This window comes from Podarcis melisellensis (genome assembly GCF_964234715.1).
Source record: "Podarcis melisellensis genome assembly, chromosome: 10".
Lineage (NCBI taxonomy): Eukaryota > Metazoa > Chordata > Lepidosauria > Squamata > Lacertidae > Podarcis > Podarcis melisellensis.
The window spans coordinates 41,395,537-41,410,452 of record NC_138542.1 but is presented as its reverse complement, the minus strand read 5'-3'; the positions used below and the strand labels follow the sequence as shown (position 1 = coordinate 41,410,452).

General features: G+C 41.2%; 2 protein-coding genes and 1 long non-coding RNA gene across 5 annotated transcripts in view; 1 reads left to right on the top strand and 2 right to left on the bottom strand.

Annotated features, from left to right (window-relative positions):
* The window catches only part of NEDD1 (NEDD1 gamma-tubulin ring complex targeting factor), a 28,231-nt gene extending 27,610 nt beyond the window's left edge, over positions 1-621 (bottom strand). For both annotated transcript variants that reach the window (XM_081928508.1, XM_081928509.1), the window contains exon 1: positions 380-621. The gene's annotated coding sequence lies outside the window, so the exon portion shown is untranslated. The remainder of the gene's footprint in view (positions 1-379) is intronic.
* Positions 1-14,916, top strand: part of LOC309379406 — a 356,632-nt gene that overhangs the window by 258,278 nt on the left and 83,438 nt on the right. The window lies entirely within an intron of this gene.
* Positions 4,016-14,916, bottom strand: part of CFAP54 (cilia and flagella associated protein 54) — a 116,439-nt gene continuing 105,538 nt past the window's right edge. For both annotated transcript variants that reach the window (XM_081928506.1, XM_081928507.1), the window contains 8 exons: positions 14,641-14,782; positions 13,005-13,187; positions 11,935-12,143; positions 11,427-11,609; positions 10,695-10,801; positions 9,984-10,137; positions 7,608-7,685; positions 4,016-4,961 (listed from right to left, as the gene is read on the bottom strand). In XM_081928506.1, coding sequence (XP_081784632.1) covers positions 4,842-4,961; positions 7,608-7,685; positions 9,984-10,137; positions 10,695-10,801; positions 11,427-11,609; positions 11,935-12,143; positions 13,005-13,187; positions 14,641-14,782 — 1,176 coding nt within the window. In that variant the 3' untranslated portion in view covers positions 4,016-4,841. The remainder of the gene's footprint in view (positions 4,962-7,607; positions 7,686-9,983; positions 10,138-10,694; positions 10,802-11,426; positions 11,610-11,934; positions 12,144-13,004; positions 13,188-14,640; positions 14,783-14,916) is intronic.

Sequence of the window (14,916 nt, the reverse complement as noted above, 5' to 3'; positions counted from 1 at the left end):
GCGTATGTAACCTGAAGCGTATGTAACCCGGGGTACCACTGTAGTTCCAAGGGGAGCAACCTGGGGCAAAGGAGAAGAGGAGGGGGAGGAGGAGGAGGGCCGAGACACCCCCACCCGGTGGCTCTCACCTCTCACTGAGGGCGTATAAAGCTGTTCCAGGTGGGTCAACCAGTCCAAAGGACGAAGGGTCCCTAAACCCCTCAAGGCAAAACAAGCGCCCAATCCCAGCCAATCAGGGGCCTCTGTGTCCCAACAGGTGTCAAATCGCCGCCGAGAACCAGAGGGAGAACTCCGCCAGCTGTCAGGTAACCCGCCAGGGACCTCCCCTCCCCCCAAAACCCCACAATAACAGACCCCCCCCCCGCCTCCCCTTCCTCACCTCCCCGCTTGGCCGGGACGCCCCGCGTTAAGTCTTCTTTCTACCCCATGCGACTCATTTCCCCGGTCGCTGGGCAGAAGAGCCCCAAACTTTCGAAGCAGCAAGCCGCCGCTTTCGGTTTCTTTATCTCGTGAGGCAAAACGGGGCCGCTAAAAGCGCAGCTTCCGCGCTCCTTACAACTTAGCGGCCCGTCCCAACATTCACCGCGGGACTGGGCTCACTACCCCCCCCTCCCGCCGGTCAGCGAATTTCGTTTACGGCAGCCGAGGGAGGACAAAAGAGAGAAGGAGCCGCCTTCGCGTTCCCTGGTTGAAGGGGAGAGGAGGGAGGGGAGAGAGGAAGAAGTGGGCGGGGCTTCCATTCAAACCGAACCGTCGGCCAACGAAGTTGGTGAGGTCACGCGGCGGAGTATGTTTGTTGTCGTCGTTTCGTCCCGCTGGTTTGAAAAGCGGCGTTGTGTGACCAGGAGGGAGGTTCGGCCTGGGCTGCTCCCTGGAGACTTCGTGGAAAGCAGCTGGGCTGCGCTCTTCTGACGCGTTGACAGGAGAATGCCAAAAGTTCATGCCAGATGATATTAACACTTTATAATCGTTTCATGTCGGTGAAAAGATCCATCATGATGATGAGAGTTAACTGAATTTGCATTGCGCGTCCGGTGCTTTGTTGTCAGGGCCCGGGAATGTTCTCAAACTCAGTCAAGAACTTTCTTGAAAGCTTATGGAACAGTCAAAGGTGTTTGTACTTGGCTATGAATGGTGTTTTTTTACTTTATTTTGACAAGGCTTTAAAAAACAACAAGGCTGGATTATTTATTCCCGTAATATGGCACGATGCAGCATATTAATTTTTCTCAAAAATAATGGTGCCTGAAAGGGGGGGAATCAAATGTGATTTATATATGTGCAGCAAAAATGATTGAGCATAGTGATGGACGCCAAGTTGGATCACATGAAAAGATAAGGCAAATTCATGAAGAATTGAGCTATTCATAGCTACGAGCCAGTACCCTCCTGAATACCAGTTGCAAGGAATCGCAGGTAACTAGAGGGCTGCTGTTGCATTCAGGTCCTCCTTCTGAACTTCTCAAAGGCATCTGTGTGGTCACTGAGAAGAGAATGCTGGACTAGGTGGGATCCAGAGCAGGGGTTTTTTCTCCATCCTCCTTTACAATGACTTCTATTTAGGTGTAAGAATTTGCTGCAGAATCCTAAACTACATCTGCTGAAAAACAGATTAACCTTATGTTTTGTAATGTGTGAATGGATGTTGTGCTGATCCTTGTCCTAAGCCACCTGGAACTAGGAATTTTACTGTGCCATCCTTGTAAGTCACATGGAGTTCAACAGATCTTACCCTTAGGTAAGTTAGTATATGGTTGCAGCCTTTGATAGATTTGTTCCCACATGGTCAAGCCTACAGCACTGAAGTTGAAGGCATCTTTCCCAGCCTATCTTTGGCCAGCCTGCCCAAGAGGAGAGGGATCTCTCTCTCTTTATTCTCCCTGCTTCTTCCCAGCACACCTTGCTAAAGACACTATTTTCCTGTCACCTCACACCCAATTATCCTGGCAACCTTCCAAATCCCCAATCTCTGTTCACAAGTTGGAGTTGGGGTGGGGAAGGACAGTTCTGTTGCATTGCCAATGGTCTTCAGTGGCCCTGTATTGTTTCTTAATCATAGAATTGTAGAGTTGGAAGGGACCCCAAGGGTTATTGGGTCCAATCTACTGCAATGCAGCAATCCTGCCCACAGCTGTCCCTGGGTGGGCTCAAAACACCAACCTTCTGGTTAACAGCCAGATGCACTGACCCACTGGGCCCCAGCTTGGCCATGTCATTTTGCATAGGCTGGCTTAGGAATTCCCCTGCAGCTTGTATTTCTCCCTTCGCCTAGGCCAAAGTATATATGTGAGCTGGGTGGGCGGCATATGAATTTAGCTGTGATGATGGAGTTCCTCATAAACTAAAAAGAAAAAAAATATTGGTGGCAGAGGAATTGGGGGAAAGGTATACTGGATGCCTGGAGGCCACTTCTCTGGCAGGTCATTTGTGCATCTGCATCTAGACATGAATTGACTCACTTTGTGATTTCCAACTGAGCTTGTCAATTATTTTCTGCAGCCCTAATTTATAAGATATTTCTCAAATTCAATCTGAAAAATTCATCAGACATGAAATTTAACAAATCATGAATTATAATTAATAAAACATGAAAAGATATTTTGAAAATCTAGTTTCAGACATACAATTTATTTTATTGAATTGTTGCATAAGAACTTGCTTTTCTCCAACTTCCTTAGAGTAGTAATTTTTTCAGTGTATCCTTCTAGAACTTGAAACAAATTCTTAATCTCAGATGTTTGCTGTGATGTTTGCTTCAGTTGCTATAGTTACAGCAGTATCAAAATCTCATCCTTACTATTTTTCAGCTGTGTTAAGAGGTGTTGAAAATTCTTACTTTATTAGAAATATCTTAAAAGCATAAGCTATTTAAAAATGTGGCAAGTGTCATATTAAATGTTTATTTTAATTGCCATGACAGGTACCATGCAGATTGTTGTGCAAAGACAGTGATTCTAAAACAGATTTTAATTTAATTACTAATATATCCTTTAATCTGGTTTTCAAACTGTGTTACTCATTTTAATTAAGATGCCTACTATGCCTCAAGCAGAACTTCAAAGTGCTTTAAAAATGAGCTTGTGCTTTTTGCTTATGATACATAAAGATCTATTGGAAAATCCTTCTCAAAAAGGGGAGTGGGTCTTTATTCTGCTGTGCTTTTTATCTTTGAACCAAATATGCACTGCTTTTCTTTCCTTTTGCTGGAGGTATTCTTGGAGAGCACCAGAAAAAGGATGAGGGAATTTCATTCATCTTTTAACTAAAGAGAGAGAGAACTAAGCCGCTTGCTACTTGTCTTAGGTATTTGGGTTGATAGTTCACTATCTATTCATCTATTCTGAATCTTCCAATATTCAGCTTCACTGGATGAAGGTTCTAGTATGTATTATGAGAAAAGGAGATTTAGAATTGAGGGAGTCCTTATACATTCTTACCACCCTCCCAAACAGCTGTGCTGAGTGTATATGGGCTGGATATGTCATTTTCTTCCCTATGCAGCCACTGCTGCAGTAACTTCAGTAAGGATGGGAAACTCCAGTCCATGGACTTTATCTGGCCTACTAAACTTCTTAACCCAGCTCCAGGTACTCTCCTTAAGCCATGCTCCCCACAAGGTCACACACCCTCACATGTCTTATTCTGCAGCGAGTTGGCCATGAAGGAGCAGGATTCTTCCTATGTCACCAATTAACTTTATTACCTCCCTATGCACAGGAAGACAAGGTGAGAAAGGGGGAAAGTCTGTGTGTGTGTGTGTGTGTGTGTGTGTGTGTGTGTGTGTTTAGAGAGAGAGAGCTGTGAGTGTATATGAATGGGAGGGAGTGTGTTTTCGCCTTGCCCACTTCAAGCATGCATCTCCTGATCACTTTCACATGAGGAAATTTAGTGCTTTGGGGGAAAGTTCCCTACTCCAGCAAGCCTGCATGCCAAGAGAAAGGACTGTGGAGACCATTTACACATTTCTAACTTGCAAAATAAATACTATCAAAAGTGACAAGCTAAAATACAAGCATGATTTTAAAATAATTTTTAATATCTTTGTATTCAGTATTTTTAAACATTAGCAATACCTACAATGGAACTACAATGGTATTTGAAAGTAAGTAAAGCATTTAGGACTAGCATGTTGGTTAGTTTAGACTTTAATTGATAGTTGGATGTACTACTGAATTACAGAGTACAGCTCGGACATAGCACAATAAAAAGCTTGCATTATATCGCTCGAACATTCATGAATAACAACCAACTACTGTTCATCATGGAAGCCTGCAAAATTTGAAAAGCAACAACCTCTACTGAAAGGCGGACATTCACTGAAAAAATGTCTTCAAATCCCAGAAGCTCATGTAAGAAAATCATTTCTGGTTCAATAATATCACTTCTAAGCAGTTAAGACAAATGTAAAAACCTACATTTAACTTACTAGGTAGCTTTAAGAGAAGGAATACTAACTGTTCCAACTATGGAAAGGATATAAAGTCTGGAAAAATACAGAAGCAAAAAAAAATCTTAATTTTCTATTAGAAGAACAACAAAAATGAAACATAAATCAGTTAGTGGAGTGTAAATTTTAAAATATTTTAAACCAAAAAGTTTACATAGTAAATTAAATCTGAACATAGATAACTACTACTTAGAAGTCAAAAAGAACAACACCAAATGTATGTTTATTACAACTGCCTCAAATATTTTATCGATTCCAGAGAAGAATAGAGACCAATTCTTTATCTCATGGAATAGGGAATTTACAACTGGCTTCAGTATGACAGCATATTACTCTATAAACTGTCAACTCTACATAGGTTGAATGAATGACAAAGTTACTCCCCAGTGTTTACTCAAGCGAGCAAAGACACTATCCAGTTGAAGACATTTCCTGCAATTATCACACACCCATTAGCTGGCTCAAATAATTTCCTTAAATTCTTTATTGATGGTAAAGTGATGTCAAATGGGATCTGCAAAAGAGAAAGCACAAACATGGAATAAACCAAAAAATCTTAATAGAATTAAGCTGAAATCCTCCCTCTGTGAGGGAGCCTTCCCAGACCTGCTGAAAGAGGCGGTCATTAAACCGCTTCTTAAAAAAACATCTTTAGACCCGGCCAATTTGGCCAACTATCGCCCAGTCTCAAATCTGCCATTCTTGGGCAAGGTGATTGAGCGGGTGGTTGCTGAACAACTCCAAGCACGCCTGGAGGAAACGGACCATTTGGATCCCTTCCAATCAGGATTCAGGCCTCACCATGGGACTGAAACTGCCTTGGTCGCGCTGGTTGATGATCTCCGGCGGGCTAGGGACAAAGGTGAGAGCTGTTTCCTAGTTCTGCTGGATCTCTCAGCGGCCTTTGACACCATCGACCATAACATCCTTCTGGACCGTCTAGAGGGGCTGGGAGCTGGGGGCACTGTCATACAGTGGTTCCGCTCCTTCCTCCTGGGCCGTGTCCAGAAAGTGGTGGTGGGGGGTGAGTGTTCAGACCCCTGGGCTCTCACTTGTGGGGTGCCTCAGGGTTCTGTCCTCTCCCCCATGCTTTTTAATATCTATATGAAGCCGCTGGGAGAGATCATCAGGGGGTTTGGACTGGGTGTTCATCAGTATGCAGATGACACCCAGCTCTACCTCTCCTTTAAATCAGAACCAGTGAAGGCGGTGAAGGTCCTGTGTGAGTGCCTGGAGGCGGTTGGAGGTTGGATGGCGGCTAACAGATTGAGGTTGAATCCTGACAAGACAGAAGTACTGTTTTTGGGGGACAGGAGGCGGGCAGGTGTGGAGGATTCCCTGGTCCTGAATGGGGTAACTGTGCCCCTGAAGGACCAGGTGCGCAGCCTGGGAGTCATTTTGGACTCACAGCTGTCCATGGAGGCGCAGGTTAACTCTGTGTCCAGGGCAGCTGTCTACCAGCTCCACCTGGTACGCAGGCTAAGACCCTACCTCCCCGCGGACTGTCTCGCCAGAGTGGTGCATGCTCTAGTTATCTCACGCTTGGACTACTGCAACGCGCTCTACGTGGGGCTACCTTTGAAGGTGACCCGGAAACTGCAATTAATCCAGAATGCGGCAGCTAGACTGGTGACTGGGAGTGGCCGCCGGGACCACATAACACCGGTTCTGAGAGATCTGCACTGGCTCCCAGTACGTTTCCGAGCACGATTCAAAGTGTTGGTGCTGACCTTTAAAGCCCTAAACGGCCTCGGTCCTGTATACCTGAAGGAGCGTCTCCACCCCCATCGTTCAGCCCGGACACTGAGATCCAGTGCCGAGGGCCTTCTGGCGGTTCCGTCATTGCGAGAAGTGAGGCTACAGGGAACCAGACAGAGGGCCTTCTCGGTAGTGGCGCCCGCCCTGTGGAACGCCCTCCCATCAGATGTCAAAGAGATAAAGAATTACCTGACATTCAGAAAACATCTTAAGGCAGCCCTGTTCAGGGAAGTTTTTAATATGTAATGCGGTACTGTTTTTAACACTGATTGGGAGCCGCCCAGAGTGGCTGGGGAAACTCAGCCAGATGGGCGGGGTATAAATAATAAATTATTATTATTATTACTATATAAACTTCAGTTAGAGCAAGTCACAATGAATTTAATTCATTCTGAGGAATGAGAGGAGACAAGTGCATTTTTTCCAGGGGGTACTCAAGGGTACATAGTACCAGCACCTCTTTTTTGTTGTTGTTAAAAAGTGTGGCACTTACTGTAACAACTTCATGGTGAGTACCAGCACCCATTTTTCAAGGAAAAAAAACACCGAGGGACTAACAGTGTGACCTGAGGCATGCTGAGAAGCCATTAAGGACTTGTGCCTGCTCTATGCTCTGACCTTACATGTCCAATGGGGCCCCTATCCTGATTGGGGTCTGAGGCAGTAGTTTCTCTCATATATCGAGCCCTTCTAGTCTCTTTAGATAAGTCGTGCTGTTGCGGGGACTTGTGGTTTTTACTGGAGGCTCCAGTCCAAATGTGGTGTCCAAATGGTGCCATTTAGATGAGGGTTTGTGGCCAGTGGGGTGAAAAGGCACAAGGGAGGCTGAAGCAGGCATGAAATCCACCATTGAGAGCATTGTGCCATGTGCATGCAAAGTGTGATGCAATACACTGACTCTCAGGTGAGCCGGAGCGATAAAAAATGGCCAAGGGTGGTAGCTGTTCAAGAGGAAGAAAAAGTGAAGCAATCTGAGGCAGCATGTGCCTTACCAGTAGAGAAAGGGGCTTCCCTGCAATCTCCCACCCCAGTGCAGAAAACAAAAGTAATAAAAGCTTGCCACCAAGTCTTTCCCGGCTATCTACTTCCCACCTAGGGAAGGCTCTGAATTTTAGCAGGAAAAGATGAAGAGAGAAAGAAATGAGAAAGGGCTCATGGACCAACATAGCAGAGGGAGCAAGTAACAAGGGAGGAAAAACAAGGTAAGAAGGGACAACACAATGTAACTATACAAAAAGACCTGAGGAGAGAGCAAAGAATGGGAGCAAATGGTGATCTGGTTGCACCGAACAAAGGCAGAAGCAAACTGAATTTGAATGTGACCATATGTATTCATAAAAACTGATACCAGTGGAAAAAAATATGTGGAAGATGCTTTTCAAAAGAAATCTGAACAACATACCTCTGTGAGTGGTGGTGGCTCATGCGGGTCAACAGACAACAAGGCTCTTATTTCAGAGAAACACTGTTTGACCATTTCCTAATTGTAGCAAAGTGGGGGAATATAAATATTATTATATTGTATGCATTTAATCTATTATATTTGGTAGATTCTTATTTTTCATATACTGTAATTATGTACAAAACACAGTCACCATCATGGAAGGCTAATGCTGAAAAACACTGGGTTTATCTGATGTCCTGTTGAATAGTTGAAAAAAGCCTCATGGACTTTTTAAGTATTCAACAGGAACAGCAGAAAAACCTAGACGGGGAAGCAAACTTTCCTCTTTTCAAGCAGAATAACAGAAACAAACCAGGAGAGGCCTGGCAGGGCCCATCTTTTGCTATAAATGGTCTCCTCACCATGCTGAGTGAAATCATTTTCAGCTGAAGAGCAAAAGTCTGTGATTATTCTCTGCCTCCCAAACTGAATTGGAAGGCAAACCGCAAACCTCATGCTCCACTGCCATCAATTCATGCCAGGGAGCATGGTATAGTTGCTCTCCCAAACAATAACCCCACAGAAACAGTTTAAAAGGCCACCACAGAAGGTTTAATTAGGCAAAGGCCCAATAGTGCTGTTGTGCTCAGGCCCTGCTTGCGGGATTCCTATGGGCATACAATAGGTATTGTAAGACCAGGATGTTGGACTACATGGGTCACTGACCAGATCCAAATTATGGCAAAATGCAAGTTAGACTGTGAAATCTAAATGTTGCTGTGGAATCATCAACTTATATTTAAAGGATTGTACATATAATCTGGCAACTCAGTCCCAAATATTTGCATGGACATAGTTGACTGGAACACAGTCTGAAGAGCCCTATGGTTACACTGCTTCAGTATCAAATCACCAGCCAAATTCTTAGTGCATCCTATCCAGATACTAGGATTATTTAGTTATGGGTGAAAACATGTGTGACACTCCATAAAAAAATCAAAATGGTCCTTTAAAAGCAGTGCTATCTGCCATTTAGACCTACTACACTATATGATTGGTTGAAATATTTGTTATCCAAGCTACTCAAAAAACAGCTTTTCAATAAGCAGTGACTTGTTGTCTGTGCTGTCACAATATCCATCAGGTAAAATGCCACCACATGCATCATTAATCATTTATTAAAATAGATATTGAAGAAAAAGTGTCACATGATAAATGTCTCCTACTTTGAAAATAAATGTCTACTTTTTCCTTGGCATTCATCATGCAACAACTGTACTGGCAACACTTCACTCCACTGATGTTATCGCAAACAGATCACAAGGAAATTTCTAGACTTGTCTCTCTCGATTTTTTTAAACAAAACTGAATATGGTTTTGCTAACAAAAAGTCTAAGAATTATGGCTGACAAAAAAATTAAAAACCATTTCCCATAAGCTCCTGCGGAGGGAAAGGGTTGTGGAGAAGTCTAGTTGCACCAGGAACTGATCTGACAATGGCAGATTGTTTGGCTCTGCCTATGAGTTCCAGTGGGAGGTGCTATCCCAATAATGTCTAGAGGATTAGCATTCTGCAAAGGTAAGTTCTGCCTCACTAAACTTTTAAGTGTTCTTTTACCATTTCAACACAACAAGCACGCAGACAGGAGTAATCTGGTGGGCACCAGTACCCAGGATTCGCTGGGGGAAGCCATGTGCTTAAAATATTTGGTGTGGATGTGTCTAAAGTATATCACCAAAGGCTTCTAATGAAATAAGGATCCATCGGATAAGAAAATGAGTAGAAGTTCCAGTAAGAGGCACCATCCCAAAGGATGTGGAATGCCCTCTGGAAGACAGTCAGAATGTCCCCTCCCCACATCACAGTTCTTATCAAGATCAGGGAGCAGACAGATGCTTTTTATAAAGAAAAAATATGGGTATTCCAAAGCATGTGAGGCAGGCATGCCTTTAATGTTACATGTAATTTTACTCTGAATAGGGCAAGCATCTTAGGAGCAACCTCTTTTGAAGTAGTTTTCAGCAACTATGTTGCTTTCTAACAATCATTAGTTTAGCTGCCTTTGTCAGAAAGAATTGTTGTTGTTGTTTAGTCATAATGGTCTCTTAAAACATAGTGCTCACATCAGGGTTACTCCCAAGTATGGGGGAATTTGGAAACGTAGCATATTGCCTGTATTATATGTTTTAGCAATTCCCCTACAGAAAAGGAAGAAGCAAATGGAAGATGGTTAAAATGTATGGTAAGAAAGGTTAATTCTGCCTTGTAGTGAATGGAAGTTATTGCAATTGCCATGTGCAATTTCATAACTTCACAGCATCACAAAATACAAATAAATGCCACACTCATTGATTGTTGTAGGAGTGCTTCCTGAATTATCAATTTTTATATACCCTGGTTTTTTCATCAAGTGGCACCTTTGCCACAGTTTTCGCTGAACTTGAATGTCTCTCTGTTTCACTTTCTAATTGAGAAGTCTTCACAGTTTGCATTAACATTTCAATTTGTAGCTTAAGATCAGACAGCTTTTCACGTACAGCAATAACACTAAAAAAAAGAAAAAAATGTTAACACAATACAATTGCACTATCAATACAGTTGTACCTCGGGTTAAGAACTTAATTCGTTCTGGAGGTCCATTCTTAACCTGAAACTGTTCTTAACCTGAGGTACCACTTGAGCTAATGGGGCCTCCCGCTGCCGCCGCCACATGATTTCTGTTCTCATCCTGAAGCAAAGTTCTTACCCCAAGGTCCTATTTCTGGGTTAGCAGAGTCTGAAACCTGAAGCGTCTGTAACCCGAAGTACCACTGTACTGTATACATACAAAGTAAAATATACTTCATTGGGTAATAAAAATAAATTCTTTACTAAGATGGTTTTCTTTGCTTCCCTTTATGCATAATTATAGCAGTGTTTTTGTATGGCACTGGTTGACAGAAATGGGGAGGGGGGGAGAGAGAGAGATGGTGACAAACAATCTAGAAGGCATGGAGGAGAATAAGTGGAAGGCAATATTTTAACACAAACTACCCAGAGCATGCACAAAACCATGTTCTTTCGCATACAATACAACATGCAGCAAAATTAATACATTAAGTTACCTGTTCAGTGGGATCCACAAATAACCACAGTACACATTGGCTGAATTGAAAGACTTGATGTTGGTAATTTTGACTGCTTTTGTATTATAAGCATAGACAAACAAAACCTACACAAAGGAAGGAAAGATATATAATAGAAATAGGTATAGAAATAACACCTCGATTAGATGTGTATTATCCTTGTAGAAATGCCATTTAGATTAGTCCATAGATGGACACACTATATGTTTGTAAGCTAAAAACTAAAGAAAATGTATTTGTAGAATTGGTACCTTATTCTCCACCCAACAGATTGCTTTGCTATACTTCTGGCTGAATAACAGAATGTAGAAAATCTTATCTAACTTATGAAGCCCCCTGCATCAAACATCTTCTCTACTTTAGTTCTGTAGGTTGCTTAAGACACACCTTTCTACATAGGCCTTTGGATCCTTGTGAGAGTGTGAACAGTTTGATTTACTTCAACAGTCTGCTAGAAGTATTTTCTTGTGTTGGGTTTACTATATAACTAATTCAGCAGGAGACCAATCCTTAACCAAGGGAATGAGATAAATTAAAGAATCCCACATTTACTTAAAATGGTTTAGCTTTTTATATTTTTATTCTAAATCATTCAGTGTTTGATTTAATTATAAAGGAATGCAGCATCAGGCACAACCCACAGCCTTACTTTACTCCATGTAAGGAGTTCATGCTTTAAGTTCAAAGAGAGCACCAATTTTGTAATCTTACCATAGTTTCCCCTTCTTTCAATGACCTTTCCAAAGATGGAAGGTACCACTGCACACAGAGTTCCCTGATGGGAGTACTGGTTGCCTTGTTGTCTGAATGAATGTCCATCTCAGAGCTACAAGCAAGGCTGGCAGGTAATTTCCATGATGTTTGTCTTTTTGGTAACAGTGCTCCTGAGAGTGACTAAAATTATAATAATTAAGCATAAGTTTATCTTTGTTCAAGTTTTCCTCCCAATATAAAACTTGTTTGAAAAACCATACACATTTGTTTACTCAGAAGAAGCCAAGCAAAAATTCCACAATATGTCTGATTTCTGAAGAGCTTTCCTCATGGCAGGAAAATGAATGGGCCTTTTCTGAGTATCACTAATGTTGGTAATCACTCATGGTTTTTATTATTCTGTATTATTTTGATTGTAAGACGTCTTTAATATTTCGTAGGAAGGGGCCATAAATACAGAAAGTAAATGCTTAAAAATATATTTTAAGTACTATTAACAAATTACCTTTCCAAGCACAGTCATACTATAGCAAGGTTTTTCAAAACCATATAGCTGTTTTGGAGGTTCTTGAAGGCAGCAGCCAGAATATATAAGCAGATAGATTTTTAAGAATGAATGCAATTCTGCTAAGCGCAGGGTAACTGTTGTGTCAAACACTGAAGTGAACAGCACATCTTCTTTAGCAAATAAGCCCGCACCTGCTTTTGGAACAGCTGTGACGAGAAGATAATTCATGACTATTTCTACTCCAATTCATAATACACACACATTATAAACACTAAACAAACGAATCATGATCTTATTATTCATAGTATGATTTTTATCTCTCTGCAATAATCATTTCTCCACTCTGCATCATTTTCTTTCTTAAGCTGTGGACCAAATGATGTCAAACAAGCAAGCCATTGTTCATTTCTGTATGTCTCAAAAATCCATACTGTTATATGCAGCAACCACCACTGCTACTACTATTCATTGTTTTCTGAACCAGGACATTTCAGATATCACTAGTTCGTACTAACTCCAGTAAAAAAGTTTGTCATATAGATCTGTTACGAAATTAATATGGTTACTGGCAGGCTAGGCACCAGGCTTTCCGGGACCTTTGATCAGGGAACTGTTCCACACTCCAGGCATTTTAAGAATACTCATGTTTGGGGTGGGACCGGGCCTACTTTTTCTTATAGGAACGTAAGAAGCTGCCTTACCCTGATTGAGACCATTGGTCCACCTACTTCAGTAGTGTCTACATCAGGGATAGACCGAGATGCCCCTCCCACCATTACACTGTATAATATTCAAGAGATGGATGTAGGGTGACAGTCAATACTAAGGTAAAAGCAATTGTATACTCATTGGAATAATAGCATTACTTATATAGCTACATATTGCATTGTATTATAAGTGCCTTTTTCTTTCACTTTATTGTTCCACTGAAAATTTTCCAATAAAATATAAATATTTTTTTAAAATACTATGGTTAAACCAATACGGAAATAATTCCAGAAAAACAGTTGTCTGTGCACAACACAATATCTAAGACAATAGTCTTCCTAAAAAGAAATATTTCCTACCAAGCATGGGGCTCAAGTTCAAGTGTCTGGTTAAGTAAGTATTGTAGCGAATTACATGGACCCAGGGTATCTTCAATTTGCACTGAACGTCTTCAAGAGGAGCGCTTTCAGCTCCATCACTTTCTGCTCTATCTTCATGTGGCAAAGTCATCACGGGAACTTTGTAGCAAACGTCATATCCTTCTGGAAAGCAAAATACATGTTACACAATTCCAGCTCTCAATAATATACACAAAACACCTGACATCAATTAGTTGCTGTTTTTTAAGTTGCACATTGTGCACAGTTTAGCATAAAATAAATTGAAACCAACTGTAAGACAATGGAGCCCCATCAAGACATTTCTAGTTATTGTGGGTTTATTGTTGATTATTACTTAATTAATAACAGGGCAATCAGTGTGCATGGAACAAAAAATCCTCTAAATACTTCAATACAAAGATATATGGGGGGGGATCTGGTTTCCCTTCACATTTTGACACCATGATCAATATCAATTTCAAAGTCAAATACCAATTTTAAGTGGTGAAATATTTGGTCTTAGTAGCCTCTTATAACAATCCCATATTTTAAACCAGTTGAAAATTGGAAAATTTCTCATTTGCTTTGTTTTATTTATATTATCTACCCATTGTACTTTAGATCTTTTCTGAAGTTTGATGATCCATTAATTACTACAGTGTGCAATGTAATAGCACTCCTAAACCAATGAGGGATTTGTACGGGCCAGTTTATTACCTGTAGGAATGCATCAAAACATAATGAAACCCCTAATTAATTTTCTTCCATTGGCTAATGACCCTGAGAACTTTTTGCTTTCCCTTGTAATAAGTGATTTGGTAATCTATGTTTCAGATGATTACTTTAATCCACTCTGCATATGTCTTGGAACAGACACTTGTTTGATCATGCTCTCTCTGTGTCAAACTCTACTCAGCTGTGTGTTCATTTCAACCCCTATACTGTGATTGTTTTATTCCTCCTCCTAACTGCAGCAGAAACCAGAAATAGAGCTAAAAGGTGCTAATTTATGAATTCATCAATCACAGATTAGGGCAAAAGAGGCTCAAAAGCACTCAGCAGTAGCTGATGCATACTATCTTTAGCTAGGCACTGGTTTACACATTACACACCTTGACACTTCACTGCCACATAGTACTCTATACCTCACAACCTGAGATACGGGTGGTGAGTTTATTGACTATCGCTTGGCTTAACAGTACCATGTTGCCACATAGCATGCACACAGGAAACACCCCTGCCCATTCTGGGACACTGACTCCCATATTACTATCCAGCCTGCCTCCTCTGCTTGGTCCCTGATTGAACAGAGGGAGCAGGTTGGAGAGACATTTTGCAGCAGCCTGGTGTGATGACTGTGTGCTCATCTACAGGGAGAGAGAGAAATAGTTCTGCTATTTATTTTGGCATTTGTACCTCACTTTTGTATGATAACTCGTACTTAATGTCTTATGGAGTATGGTGATCCTTTTTTGTGCAGGTGCTGTTCTTGTGGTATATGTGAAAGTAGATATTTTAAAAATACACCTGCCAAATTTGCCATCTTCGTATGGCTTTTTTCAGTCACTCAATAACATACATTCTGTAGAATAACACAAGGCTAACAGACAAATACCAGACAAAAAGTCCTTGTAGGAAGAACTGAGGTCCAGCAGAGCAAATTCCGGCATGTTTTCTTGAGCTCTCTGTCTCATGTTATACAATTTAACAGGCTTCTTTCCAATTAATTGCTGTGAAGTCAGAATAGCTTCACTGACCTAGAATCAAGATGTATTTGATCAGATTTAACTCATTGTAATATGTACTAGCTTTAAAACTGTAAATCAGAAAATTAGCAGTAAAAGCAAATACACAATATATATAATATATAATATAAATGGCTGTAGAAATG